Below are 14,667 nucleotides of genomic sequence, written 5' to 3' on the forward strand. Positions count from 1 at the left end.
AGTTCATCAGAAGCAATCCCAGATATTTTAACAACGCCATTGTCACATTTTTTTATTTTATTGGTTATGTTTCCGCTACAGAGAGTGCATGTGAATGTTGGTTTTCATCAGTAAGTTGTCGATGAATGCTTTGCTAGAAAGTTCGATTTTATCTTACCGTACAGTCTGTCCACATAACAGTAAACATCATACGTCTCTGTGGGTTTCCTGGTTCCATATGACCTCACGCCGGGTTTATTCTGAAGGTCTCCAAAGCAGCCCTTTCTAGGTTTTAGGATCGGGTATCTATTGACACAAAAGGTGGAAGAGCCATTTGACATCTCTCTGAGATGTGGAAAAAAATGCTAGATAGGCAGATTCCAAGTACGACGACATACCTCACTGTCTGGTCGGCAATCCAGCCGGCGTCGCACTGATCGAAACCGTCCTCGTAGGCGGCTTTCAGCTGGTCGTACGTGGCGATGGTTGCGCCGATGGCGTAGCAAACATCGACGGCCTTCTCGTAGTCAAACTTGTACCTGCTGGCGTTGGCTCGGTAGTGAAAGACGACACCTGGATGCAAAAATTTTTATCATTTAGGTGAACTAATGAATACACACTCGCACGCACGCACATACACATACAAAAATTTAATAAAAATTAAAAAAAATAAATAAAAAAATGGGAGAGCAATGATGATGACATGTCAAATCGGTAAAATTACCGAATGAACAATACTGAGCTCTCCAGAAAAGAAAAAAAAAAAATAATAATAATTATCATTTCATCTAAATATAGAGCATGATGATCTTGGTCCAGAATTGATCAGATTCATTTAAATCCCACTGACACGACCTTGGAACTAGAAATCAGGTGGTGGTGATTGTCAACAAGCACAAAAAATGTTACAGTAATCCCACCCATGCTTTCTACATCCTCAAAACACGAGTTATATTTCTAAGTGAAAACACATTGCGGATAATAACCATAGGCCAAAAACGCTATTTCTTGCGGCTCGCTCATTATGTTCAAATAACATAATCATAATTCAAAAGCTGTTTGATTGCGATGATAGATAAACAGGGGAAAAAAAGGATTATGTTTCAGAGGTGTCACAATGGAACGTAGCATGTGCTATCATCCACAATGGAGCGCTAGCAGTTGATTGCGCCTGATAAAGTCAATGTATCAACACCAAGCTAAAGGAAGGTCATAGTTCATAGAGTGTATTGATTGTGAAGATACGTCTGCACATTTATTTAGTCATTACAAAATAATCTTCTTACCATCGACATTGAGGTTAACTGTATCGTGAGTGTCTTCGATGCCGTACACGACCTCGCAGCGATACGTGCCCGCGTCGCTAGCAAGCAGCTTGACCATCGTCAACGAGGCGTCGCCCACGTCCTCGGGGTGACTGGGCACGGATACCCGGTTCACGTAGCTGGAGTCAACCTTGATGATCCCATTTTGGGCCACTAACACCGTTGACTCCACTTCTCCTTCTATTTTGCTCCATTTGATGCGTAGGTAGTCTTTGGAAAAAACGGCGGTGGCGTTCGGGTTGACGGGTGACGACGTTGGGATAGTTGAGAAGAAACAGGGAAGTGTAACCTTCCCGGAGAGGGACCCGGTGACTGGCTTGTGGATTGGTAATGTGTTGGCGACTAAAAGGGAAATAAAACAAAGGAGGGTTAATTTGTATTCATCATCATACAACAAAAATAGGGATTTATTTATTTGATTTTTATTCTTTTTGTTTCAGGCAACAACAGAGCACACAAGGAGAAAAAAACAGCAAAAAAAAGAGGGAGAAAGAAAAAACATCAACAACAATATACTGTTGTATGAATCTACAGTATTTCTGGTCTTCAAAATACAGTCAACATGCTAACGTAGCCTGTAGCGCTAAGCTAAAAGGGCATTCAGGCTGTTTTCAAGAAACAAATTCTTAACGGTAACAGTCAGTCAGTCTCAGCGGTTCGGCAGAGATCAAGAAACACACCCGACTCATATGATTCGTGATGACACGCCCTGCTTGGCCATAATTGGCTGCAGGTGAGCACGCTAGATTACTTGGCCTATCAGTAGTCGACTTTTAACTGTTCTAATGGTAGCTAGATCGTGTGATTTATTTATTATTTTAATTCCTTCATACTAATTATGCTGAGCAAAACAGAACGTGGTCGGATGAAAATGTGCAATATGAATTAACGGGACGTACGGTGTTCCGCAGGGTTCAATTCTGGAGCCTCTGCGTTTTTTTTTATTGTATTTGCTGCCTCTGAGTTCAATCTTGTTTTTAACGTGCTCTATAAATATGGAGTTGAGTGCTGGGCAGTGCTAAGTTGAGTGATTCTATTCCAGCACAACAAGGAACATTTCCTTACGCTGCATGCAGATACAAGAACACAACGCTTTCTGAATTCAAGGCGAAGAGAGCCAGATTTGATGAAAATGCTACTCTCCCTGTTCAATTTGTTCAGCAATAAACCGGCCTATACCAATGTCTTGAATTTGAAAATAATCCCGTCTTATTTCCTAATAAGTGTTCGATAAATGTGCGTAGGAAACTGGAGGGTTCAATACCAATGACAAAGTTAAGAACCACGAAAGGCTATGACGATGTACTATTGCCCAACTGGTTTGCATTGACAGTGTGTGACAAAACCACCCAAACTGTCAGAAACATCCTGGCTCTGAAAATTACCCTTGGAAAGTCACACCTCATCTTGTAAATTATGCCCCATTTAATATGGACTATACAGTGTGTTTAAAGTCCGCCCCACATTGAGTGACGCAACCGAACTTGGCTGTGGGTTCTGCAACTAGCTTTCATGGGTGGTTGGCAACTAATTTTGCTGAATCGCAGGTGAACAGTGTTGCAATGCAGAGTAAAAAAAATACCTTGTTGTTGATAAAGTGAGATTCAGGCCTACTATACGGTTTAAAAGGGAAGTTATTTATTTTTGACAATAATATGTTCTGTGCAGCCCCACTGGTATAAATACGGTATTCTGGTTAATATTGCAGTAAAATCCCGCCGTTTTTATCCATTTCAGGAGGCGGCCATCTTGTCACTTCCTATCAACTGAAGATGACATCAATGTCGCTCAGGTCTCAGGTGACAACCAATCACAGCTCAGCTTCAGAAAACAGCTGAGCTGTGATTGGTCGTTGCCTGGGGCGGCCATTTTGCCACTTGCTGTCGACTGAAGATGACATCACAGTCGCTCAGGGCTCACTCAGCGACCAATCACAGCTCACCTGTTTTCTGAATCTGAGCTGTCATTGATTGTTACCTGAGCACGGGGCAACATTGCTGAGATGGATTAAAAATGGCTTGATTTTGCTTCGTAACTCTTATTCCACAAATGTAATATTAATCAGAATGTCGTGTTTAGACTAGTGAGGTCACATAACATATTATTGTCAAGAAATGTTTAAGGTTTGCTTCCACTTTAATTAAGTATAGGTACCATATACTGTATATATAGTGAGTTTCACTGCTAGGCTTATATTTAAAAACACTCAAACAGAACACAATTTCTACAGAACAGGAAGTTGGCAGTTCACTATCAGCATGGACATGATCTTGCACTTCAATCACAACTGCTCAATGCAAGTTGGAGATGATAATAATCATAACCACACTGTATTTTCTTTAGTTCTATCCATTTCTGCACATAGTTAACAATTACACAAGCCTTCAACCAGACAGTGTGACTGTTACTATTCCCATGATGACTGTATACTGTTACTATGCGCCTGCTGACTGTATCGCCGTCCACTTCCGAGTCGGGGAAAAAAGGAGACATCAGACAGACAACAAAACACAACACGGCAACAGGCTGAATCACGCTGACTCATGTGGTGAGAAGGGATTTGGGGGGGGGGGGGGGTTTCAAGTGGGGATCAGAGGGGGTGGGGGAGTATTGAAAGGGAATAATGTTGGGAATGCTCTGGAAACAGCGGTGGGACTGCCTTCGAGGCATGAGTGTGTGCACTTTAACTAGGATGAGAGGTGAAACCAGCTGTTATTTCCAGACTGGGAACTCGCTCTAATTGAAAGGTGTCCGGGGCATACGGAGACCAGGGGCCAAGCAGAGCCTTGGGGGCCAACGGGTCCCCCAGGTGCAAAGGTCTTAAGACACACTCGTCACCTTGAGAAAGCTCTCACAGGTTGGTTTCAAGCGGAGGGTGTCGAAATGACTGTTCAGGAGCCACATAGTGCCTAATTTGATCCTAAGTGGGCCAGACCAGGGAAATTGTGGTATCATTAACCTGCATTTTATATTTCCTTTCAGCAGAAAATATGAAGATTTTTTTTTTTAAGAAACAAATAACAAGCCATGTTAGAAATCTTGAAAAATTCCTTTGAAAATATGCTCTTCTAAATGGTTAAACGGATAATTTGGTTTCTTATGTACTCTACTGATTGCAAAAAAGTACCTTTAAAAAAAACAATATATTTAATTAACTAGCCTGGTATTCTCATCATAATTCTTAACACAACACAAAACTGCAAGGTTTGCTTCAGCATTTTTTTTCCCCCACTATCAAATTCATCTTGTGGACCGGTTTGAACCCCCTGGAAAGCCGGTTTTGGCCCGCAGGCCGTTTGTTTGATACCCCTCGTTTAAAAAAAAAATGGTGGGTAACTTGAATACTGTGAGGCATCGCTGGTAACACGGTTGAATGTGAACTTGCCAAAAATGAATGACAGACTAAGACAAGAGTAAAGCCCAGCGGACGAGTAGGAAGAAAGGCGAGTGTTCAGGAAGCCCGTTTGAAACCTACCGCTTGCAGTTGCTGCTTCACAGAGACAATAAAACCACAGGATCTGCTTTATATTTAGGATCATCTGTTGACAAAAAAACACATAAATGCACATTTAGAAACAGGAGCTTTTGTTCTTGTTTTTGTGGGTTTTAACAATATCGTTCAAAATAATCATGTTGAGATCGGCTTGGTAGAGATAGAGCAATAAAATGACTCATTTCAGTTTTTAGTCGATTTCAGTACGGCACGGGGGCCAGATCTGGCCCGCCAGATCGGTTTATTTGGCCCAATAATAAAATAAAAAAAAATCTTATTCATGTTGCTTGTTTATTCAAATAGATTTATTCTTTTCATTTTGGCAGAAAATTAACTTATTGTTAACTTTTAATAAATTTTCTTCACTAAATCCAACCATATTTATATACTTGAAAAAAATGTAATATTTTGTTGCTCAATTTTCCTTGACTTCTGATCATATATTAATTTGCAATTAAAATAACAATCAATACAGGTGCAATTGGGCATTGATTGTCCATTCAAATGGATTTTGCCGATCATCGTGGCCCTCTGAGGGAGGCCGTAACGATTATTTGGCCAGTGACAAGAATGAGTTTGACACCAAAGCTTCCTGTGGGGTCAGACTGCACATGAGGATTGAATCACCCGCCCCCAGTCCAACAGCACACGCACACACCCTCATTCACAATCTTTAAGCAGAAGTGGCGGGTAGCTTAAGCAGTACATTATTTCTGTCTATAAATATATAGATTCAATACATATTTTAGACATTATGGGGCACATAAAAGAACAAAATGTCTGATATGCCGATACATTTAGTTACATTAACAAACAAAAACAATCTAATCAGAACAAATACTAAATATTTAAAATATCGTGAGTTGAGGTTTTGTTGAATGCAAACACATACTTACTGACCTAAATAATAGGAAAGTACCAACGTCGCCTAACTTGTGAAGTTGCATTAACCAGAAAGGAAAACAGTCATAATAATAATAATAATAATAAATGGTTTTGGTCCCATTCTTTGGCACATTTTTTGTCCAAACACCTGCTATTTTTCCAAATAATCAAATCAAACGTTAGCAGCATAGAAATCAGAACTGTCATAATTGGTCACAAAGCATTTATCAACAAGCAATATCATTTGGAACCCGCGTAGCTCGTGCGCATGACCATACGTGCGCGACAATGTTTGAAGGTTGTATGAGGACAACAGCATCGTTGGGTGGTTCCCTAATCCTTAGAACAATTCATAAAAAAAATAATTAACCCATGAGAAACACTATCTCTAAATACATTGCTCGGTTCACTTTCATGAACAATGAAAAGGAAATAATTGATCCGTTCCATGCTATTAAAAAGAACTCGTAATGTTGTAGCTCACTAATAGCAACAGCATTAAAAAAAAAATACTTTTTTTGAGCTCAGTATTGTTAATTCTGTAATTTTACCGATTTGACATGTCATCATCATTGCTCTCTCTCTCTCTCTTCTTTTTTTTATTTTATTTTTTTTATTGTTTTATTTTGTATGTGGGTGAGTATGTGTATGTTCATGTGCGCGTGCGTGCGAGTGTGTATTCATGAGTTCACCTAAAACCTATTAAAAAAAATCCCATACCGTTCACCTAAACATTAAAAAAAAAAAATACTTACGGTGAAGCTGTTACGATTCCATAAAGTTTCTCCTTAAATCCAGCAAATCCCAGCGCGTAACTTGCGTGCGTAAAAGCGTCCCCAAAAAGAGCGCACTCCAGCTCTTCTCTCTCTCCGGTGATGCTTCCAGAGCTCCAAGTTTTGTGGACGGTTGTGGACGGAGCGACAGAAAGTCTTCAACTGCCGGCGATCGACAAGATGACTTGAGTTTAACGCACGCTGTTATTTCCTTGGCGTTGGGGAGGAGGGGCAGAAGAGTGCCCATCTGAAAGTGAATGGGGACACCTTGGGGGGGGGGGGGCGGCTGGATGGGTGGGGACACTTCATTTGAAGCTGTTCCTCTTGAGGGGCATCCTCGTCCAATCAGATTTCGACTTTTCCAGGTATCGTGTCTCTCAAGAAGGTGAGTCCTTATCAACCAGGATCATCACTTTTACAGAATGTGTGGCACAAAAAAAAAAAAGAGAGTCATCCCAGAATTGGAGGACATTTACTGTCACTCCCCATGCGCCTTCTATGGAATTTTCAACAATTCCATGCACAAAATACAGAAACGTGCGCTTGCTGTTTAAAATAGAGCCTATAATTTTAAGAAAGAAAAAAAAAATAGCTGGAGTAAACGTGGTTCCAAATAGCTAAATGGCTTTATAGTGTTGATGTCTTTCTTGCAACATACACACAACCTTGCTACTGAAACGTCATAGTTATGGTTTCCTTTGGAGGGCAATTATATTCATAAATGTATGATCCCTTCATATTGTCACACAAACTCAAAATAATCCATTAAAATAAATATATAACCATTTTTCAATGTACTTTGAGGGGGGATTGGAACAAAAACGCTTGCAATAACCCAATGTTATTAACCCTGGAGAACCCAAGAAGCCTTTTCTTCTTTGGAAAATTATGAATTATACATTAAATGACTGCTATAAATTCACTGAACACCAAAATAAATGTTGTTTTTTTCAATTTATTCCCTAATTTAGGATTAGGGCGAAATTTTACCCTTTGGGATTTAGGGGTATCATTTCGAAAAATCAGAATAACAAAAACTGTCCGTAAACTATTTCGAATTTAAGAAAATAATCAATCAAATACACAGCTACATTGAACAATATAATTTTTTAGTTTTATTTGTTGCATTTTAGCCATCTTGTCACCACCACTCTGGCTCATGTAAGTGCAATATTCATCCACTAGATGGCCCCATGCAGGGGTCAGAAGTGTCACTCTGGACTTTTGAAGTTAAATTTGTAAAAAAAAAAAAAAAGGTCTTTGTTATTTGAGTAGCAGAATTTATAGGGGCCAAATTTGACCCCGCGGGTTCTCCGGGGTTAAAATTGAAGACAATTTGTATTTTTGGTATTTTAGCAAGAAACGTGACACAAAAGATTTGTTTTCAAAATGAGGTGGCGGGCCCGAGCTGGCCCCCAGGCCTTCAGTTTCACACCAGTAATCAAGTGGAAGATTAAATAAACAAAAGTCAGTTGTAAGATTCAGCAGATATAACATCATTAAGCTAATGCCGTAATAGTGTGTCACTCCAACGAAAACAATGCTAAGCTAACTCGTATTATTTAACAACCTCATTCATCAAATCACTAAAGTACAAATGAAGAAATGATCATCTATTTAAAAGGCCATTTATAATATAACTAGACCTATATCGCTTCGTTTTTTCTTGACCAGTTAGCACAGCAGCTAACCCAGCTAGCATCATGCGCCACGCAAGCTAGCACAGCAGCTAACCCAGCTAGCATCATGTACACACACAAGCTAGCACAGCAGCTAACCCAGCTAGCATCATGTACACACACACGCCAAGACGACAGAGCCGTGTGCGCTCCACGTGCCCGTGGACGCGCAATGGAAACAGGGTGGTCATGTCTCCGCTCCAAATTGAGTCACAACCCGATGTTGTTGCCAGCAACTCAATTCCGTCAGTATACGGGGCAGGCGGGAAGGGAGGTCTTCTCACATTTGTAAATACATCAGGTCAGTTCAGTCCTGATGATTCTGGTGAAATTCGGCTTGTAGCAAGTTGACAAAAGAAGGAAACTAGTGTGAAGAGTTTTTTTTTTTTGTTTGGTTTCAGTTATCCGAAGTTATCCAAAAAAAGCATATAAACGACAATAACATTTCATGTTTAACTTTTTAGTTTTTTACTAGAGCACATTTCAATGTACTTTTGTAGGTTGATTTTAAGGAATGGTGTTGAATCATCAGTACTTTTAATAATAATAATAATAATAATGAATTTAATTTATCAGCGCCTTTCAAGACACCCAAAGACACTTTAAAGGGCAGTGTAAGCTTAACTAAGACGGTTCAAATCAAACCCAAGGCATCAAATCAATACAATAGGAAAGACAAACTGGCAGGAAACATGAAATGGAGTAAGCAGTGAGTTGTGAGTTTTGATTTGAAGGAATCTGTTTCCAGATTTTTATTTTTTACACATAATCCTCTCTGCACTCCTACAATAAGTACAGAATCGGAGTTATTTTATGACCACTGGGTTCTTTATAGAAATGGATTTTTTTTTTAAACACACAAATGGATCATCTGTTAATGGGAACTCCAAAGGAAACTTGATTTTTTTCCTTCATATATTTAAACAGTTCATTTTTCAATAACTATTTTTGTTAAAATTGTGTCCCTCTTTTCATTTATGTGATGGGTTTTTGTACGAAAAAAAAAAAAAAGAGACTGCCGTTCATTTCTCGGAATCGCTGCGCAATGCCATTTGCTCATGACTAATTCTTCCTTGGTATCTCGTTGAGGTAGCAACAACCTGTGCGATCATCCGAAACGTTTCATAGGTTGCATAAAAAGGGTTCAACAGACGGTAATATTCCACTATGCGAGATTTTATTAATAAATCAAAGCAATAATCCTCCCAGTCTACGCTCAAGCACTCGGGTAAAATAGATCCTATCTAAAGTCTGACCTTCAAAATAAAAGCACGGTGTGGATGATAAAACCATGTAAAACTGTTTGTATATGTGGGAGCCTGTGAGGGATTCATTATCTTAACTCATTCACTGCCATTGACGGCTATAGACGTCAAAAATTCATTTTTGAAATTTTTTCCACTTTTGTTAACAAAAGTATGAAAACCTAGAAAAAAATGTTTTTAGTGTACATTTATAACAGATTAATCGCGAGTTAACTATTTAAGTCATATAGTTAATTAGCATCAAAAATTTTAATCGCCTGGCACGATTTAAAAAGAAAAGATTATTAAAAATTAGGGACGTCAGGCTATTACATTTTTAAATCGTAATTAATCGCATGACTTCACGAGTTAACTCACTAGTAATCACAAATTTTATAGCTGTTCTAAATGTACAATAAAAAGATTTCTAGGTTTTCATGCTCTTGTTAACAAAAGTGGAAAAAATGTGTTAAATAGAAATAGTTCAAATGAATTTTTGACGTCTATAGCCGTCAATGGCAGTGAATGAGTTAAACTACTTATTAAAGACATTGTATTTAGTGGAACAGCGTGTGGGATATGTCAAAATGATGTACATCCAATTTAAAAAAAAAAAGTATACAATAAAGGAAATCCATTTTAAAAGCTAACTAGCTAGCTAGACAGTTTAAAAATTTTATTAGTTTTTTTTTTTTTTTTTTTTTCCTGCTGAGTCACTCTGATCAGAACGCCAAAGTCTTCACAGTGATATTGACCCTAAGTTGACATACTGTAAACCTTCAGATGGCAGGACATTGACACAGTAGTCTGTAGCCTGACCTGGATTCTGGATGGAATTAACCGCCTGACCCGGACGTTAATTAACGACCACTTCGCTTCGGGTTTCGGGAATCATTTCATCATTTACCTTTTTAAACGAGTCACCGTCACAAACTTGCAAAGTCACTCACTAAATCGCCTCGACCGCATGCGTAATCCAGGATCCCCTGTTGCTTTTCAGTCGCCATAAATCCTGGCGTAAAAAAGAGCCAATCAGTGTTGGATCCTGGGGATGACCCACATATCATATGACTTATAAAAGGTGGTCCATCTCCGGCCCCATGCCAACTCAGACAGCATTAAAGGGGGCATTACATTTCTCGCTGAACCCCCGCGGGGGATTTGTCTTATTGAAACGGAGCAAGCTTTTTTTTTTAGGGACCCTCCAGAACCATAAACTACAGGAATATGACTTGTGTGGAAAACATTGCCCTTGTAAGAATAAACTCCTGCGTTTTCCTTGGAGAAATGTCTAAATTAATGTTTCAAACAACCAAAGTTTTTCTCAGCACATTCCCCTTCATAGATCAAATAAAAATGTCTTTCAACCAGCAGAAAACACATAAAGAGGAACATCAAAATGACAAATATCCACACTGTGAAAATGGCTTAAGCTTAGACTGAAATCTATCCTGGGAATGAATTGCAAATGTAAGCGCCACAGGATAATAATCTTAAATAAACTTGAATAAGCAAGTACTTTGGTGATTTAAGTACTATTCGTAGCGTTCAGTTGTATTTAACTTTTACATTTTGTATTATCCTCACACTGAGAGATAGCTATGGTAACCAATAGGGGTGGAAATCATTGAATGTCTCATGATTCGATTACATTCCGATTTTTGGGTCTGCGATTCGATTCCGAATCGATTTTCGATAAAGAGCGATTTTTGATTCAAAATGATTTGATTGACAAAGATTTTTGCTTCAATCTATAGATGCGCAAGGAATCGTAATGATCTACTCCAGTCCGACCCGCTAATGCTAATTAGCGCGCTACTCGCGGCACTTTTATCACTCAAAAGAACGGTTCCGCGCTGGGAAAAAAAACACTTTTATTGGAATGACTTGATCGTGACTTTTTCCTTCCACTCTCTAAATTGGCTACAACTTAACAGTGTATCAGATGGCGTGGAACCACACTGCCCCTCAGTGGCCAAATCGGGTACAACATGAACAGCGCTCCCCATAAAGGCACACACAAACAAAGAGAACAGACAGTATCAAATAATTTAAATAAAATCGATTTTGGGACATTTAACCCTTGGGCGTTATTTTATTTTGAAATGGCTTGGTCAGAACCAACAAAAAGCCAAAAAATGGTCAAATAACGCCCAGAGGTTAAAATCGATTCTGAATCGTGCTAAATGAGTATCGCGATTCTTATGATAATCGATTTTTTGGGCACACCCCTAGTACAGTTCTCCTTGCAAACTACCACTAATAAACACATTGTTCAATTCTTATCAGTCAGTCTCACTCCAAACTGAGCATTCTTAATGTATTGTAACCTGCAGGTACAGGAGAAACAAGCGTGTTTTCCCGAGCCATCCATTCTGTGGGAAAATGAAGTTGCCTCTGGACAGATGTGAACCTTGATCCTTTGGAGCCCGGTATGGAGGCCCAGACCACTGAGGATGATCCGTCAAGCTTTATTTGGAGGCCACGAGAGGTAAGCAGCACAAGAGCTAATTTTAATTGTGTTCTCACAAATCAAAATCAGGCCGATCTATGTTTTCATTTTCTTTGGGTTTACATTAAGTGGTGGACTGATTTGATTTAAAAGAACATATTTTCCCCCCACACATTTGTGATTGATGACAAACCTCATATTTACTTTTTAAAGCTCTGTTGGTAGTAAGCAACATAAAGCAGAAGCCGTTGTTGATACGTTTGAGTCAGTGTTTTCACATCTTGGACTCAAATTTAAGTGTGTGTTTTAATACTGCCGAAATCTTTGAACTCTGACTTTTGAACGATTACAATATTTAGATGAACTAAAACATTAGTTAGTTCTATTTCCATCTTGACATAAAACTAGGTCAAAAGTGGCAAATCCAAGTCCAGAAAGTAAAACCCTTCCACAGTTCTGTGTGCTAGCTAGCTAGCGAGCTCCCTAGCTAGCTCCCCGGGTGCTCATTTACCTGCTAGGGAGCTAGCTAGCTCACGGGGCTAAAGCCAAACTGTGGGAAGGGGTGGACCTGGATTTACCACATCTGAAAGAGATTTCCTCGATTTGTTATCAAACGTGCCCAACCTTTCACTCATGCAGTCCTTTATTATTTCTTTACATGGTTTATTGTGCGTACATAATTTTTCTTGTTCTCGCCTTTTTTTCTATTCTTGGTCTAAAAACACAATTTCAAATTGGAACGCTACGTCACAGCTATCGTCTCCTGGCATCTTGAATGTAAAATGTTCCTTCCATTTTTCTATGAATTGCCCATTTTCACAGTCCACTTATATTTTCGCACCGACTCGTAACATTTTCCTTTAATCCGGGCTCCTTCGGATGACAAAAGTCGAAAACACACACTGCTCCCAAAATGAAACTGAAAGTCAACATTTGCGCTCACGGCGGTGAACTCTCGGTGACTCATTAACAGGCTGCGTGTGTATCGTTGGCATGGAGACAAAAAACGTGGATTGTGCTTTGCTCAGTGTGAAAAATGACATAAGAGTTCGCAGGCAACAAATAGGCAGCTGGCGGGCCTGATGCAGCCCGAGGGCCGATTGGTTGCCACTGGATTAGCCCAATTAACTCTGATCTTTCGGTTGTTTTGTCCTCGGGTTATTTAGGCAGATACAGCCCAGTACACAAAATACAAAACAATAAAGGACATCCAATGTTATGCAAGAATACGAGCATTGTTTGAGAAAGGGCTCGCTTTTTCTCATGCCGTGCCTGCGCTGAAGGTTCAATCTTTGAGCTGCAATGTCTTGCTCTGCCCCTAAATGAATGAAACCATATGCCAAAAAGTAATGGCTGTTAGAAGCCCTTTCCATAAACAGTTTCCAGAAAATTAACAATTCAAAACAGGAAGTGTCGATAAAGCTCGTGCCTTTCACCCCAGACGCAGAAAGCCGGAATATTACAACTGCGTATAAGGGGTGTTCGAAAAAATCGATTTGGCAATATATCGCGATATTACAGCGCGCAATTCGATTCGATATGCGGCCGAATAGATTTTTAAACATCAATTTTTTTATGGGAATATTTAACAAAATGTCTTACTTAGGGTTAGGATTTACATGTTAATCATGAAAGAATGTTTTATTAATAGAACATTAAGCCTTAATATTTAATTTTAGTGCTGTTCAAACATGAAACTGCAACCTGAATTTTCAAACAAATAAATACATTTTCATACAAATCCTACAGTGTACATGTACAAGTTTACTGATTAGTATTTTCTAAATTTGAGTTTAAAAAAAATAATCGCAATAATCAATTTATAGGTTCGTATCGGGATTAATCGGTATCAAATCGTGTCTTATGAATCGTGATACGAATCGAATCGCCAGGTTCAAATAAATAAATACATTTTCATACAAATCCTACAGTGTACATGTACAAGTTTACTGATTAGTATTTTCTAAATTTGAGTTAAAAAAAAATAATCGCAATAATCAATTTATAGATTCGTATCGGGATTAATCGGTATCGAATCGTGTCTTATGAATCGCGATACGAATCGAATCGCCAGGTTCAAATAAATAAATACATTTTCATACAAATCTTACAGTGTACATGTACAAGTTTACTGATTAGTATTTTCTAAATATGAGTTAAAAAAAATATATCTCAATAATCAATTTATAGATCCGTATCGGGATTAATTGGTATCGAATCCAATCGTGATCTATGAATCGTGATACGAATCGAATCGCCGGGTTCAAATAAATAAATACATTTTCATACAAATCTTACAGTGTACATGCACAAGTTTACTGATTTGTATTTTCTAAATTTGAGTTTTAAAAAAAAATATCCAAAAAATATATATATTTATAGATTAGTATCGGGATTAATCGGTGTCGAATCGAATCGTGACCTATGAATCGTGACACGAATCGAATCGCAGGGTACGAGGCAATTCACACCCCTACTGCGTATCAACCGTAACAAAGCCAAGACGGATTCTCCCATTCTATAATTACAGTACAAATATAATAGCATAAAATTCAGACGCAGTAAGAGGCATGTGATCGGAACGTCCCGTACCCTTTTTGTCCGCGATGTAAGTGCAAAAAAAAAAAAAGGACCATTTCAAACTAATTTGAATGTTACTAAAAGTTTCAGATCTTAGAAGCTCAATGTGCTGGGAATGAATAATGTGTTAGGACAGCAAGTGCCGTATACACCCAGAACTTATTATGTACTCGCACCCAATGAGTGGTCCCGGTGACTGTGACTCAGCCAACTAACCAAAACGCCCCTGCCTCAGCTCACATTCTTCTAGCGATTAT

General features: G+C 38.8%; 1 protein-coding gene across 1 annotated transcript in view; it reads right to left on the bottom strand.

Annotated features, from left to right (window-relative positions):
- Positions 1 to 4,843, bottom strand: part of vcana (versican a) — a 35,257-nt gene extending 30,414 nt beyond the window's left edge. Inside the window, exons 1-4 of the mRNA XM_077561508.1 lie at positions 4,780 to 4,843; positions 1,266 to 1,646; positions 378 to 552; positions 158 to 285 (exon numbers count right to left, since the gene is read on the bottom strand). Of these exons, the coding sequence (XP_077417634.1) occupies positions 158 to 285; positions 378 to 552; positions 1,266 to 1,646; positions 4,780 to 4,843 (748 nt within the window). The remainder of the gene's footprint in view (positions 1 to 157; positions 286 to 377; positions 553 to 1,265; positions 1,647 to 4,779) is intronic.
- Positions 4,844 to 14,667: the final 9,824 nt, after the last annotated feature.

Source organism: Vanacampus margaritifer, chromosome 3 (assembly GCF_051991255.1).
Source record: "Vanacampus margaritifer isolate UIUO_Vmar chromosome 3, RoL_Vmar_1.0, whole genome shotgun sequence".
Taxonomy (NCBI): Eukaryota; Metazoa; Chordata; class Actinopteri; order Syngnathiformes; family Syngnathidae; genus Vanacampus; species Vanacampus margaritifer.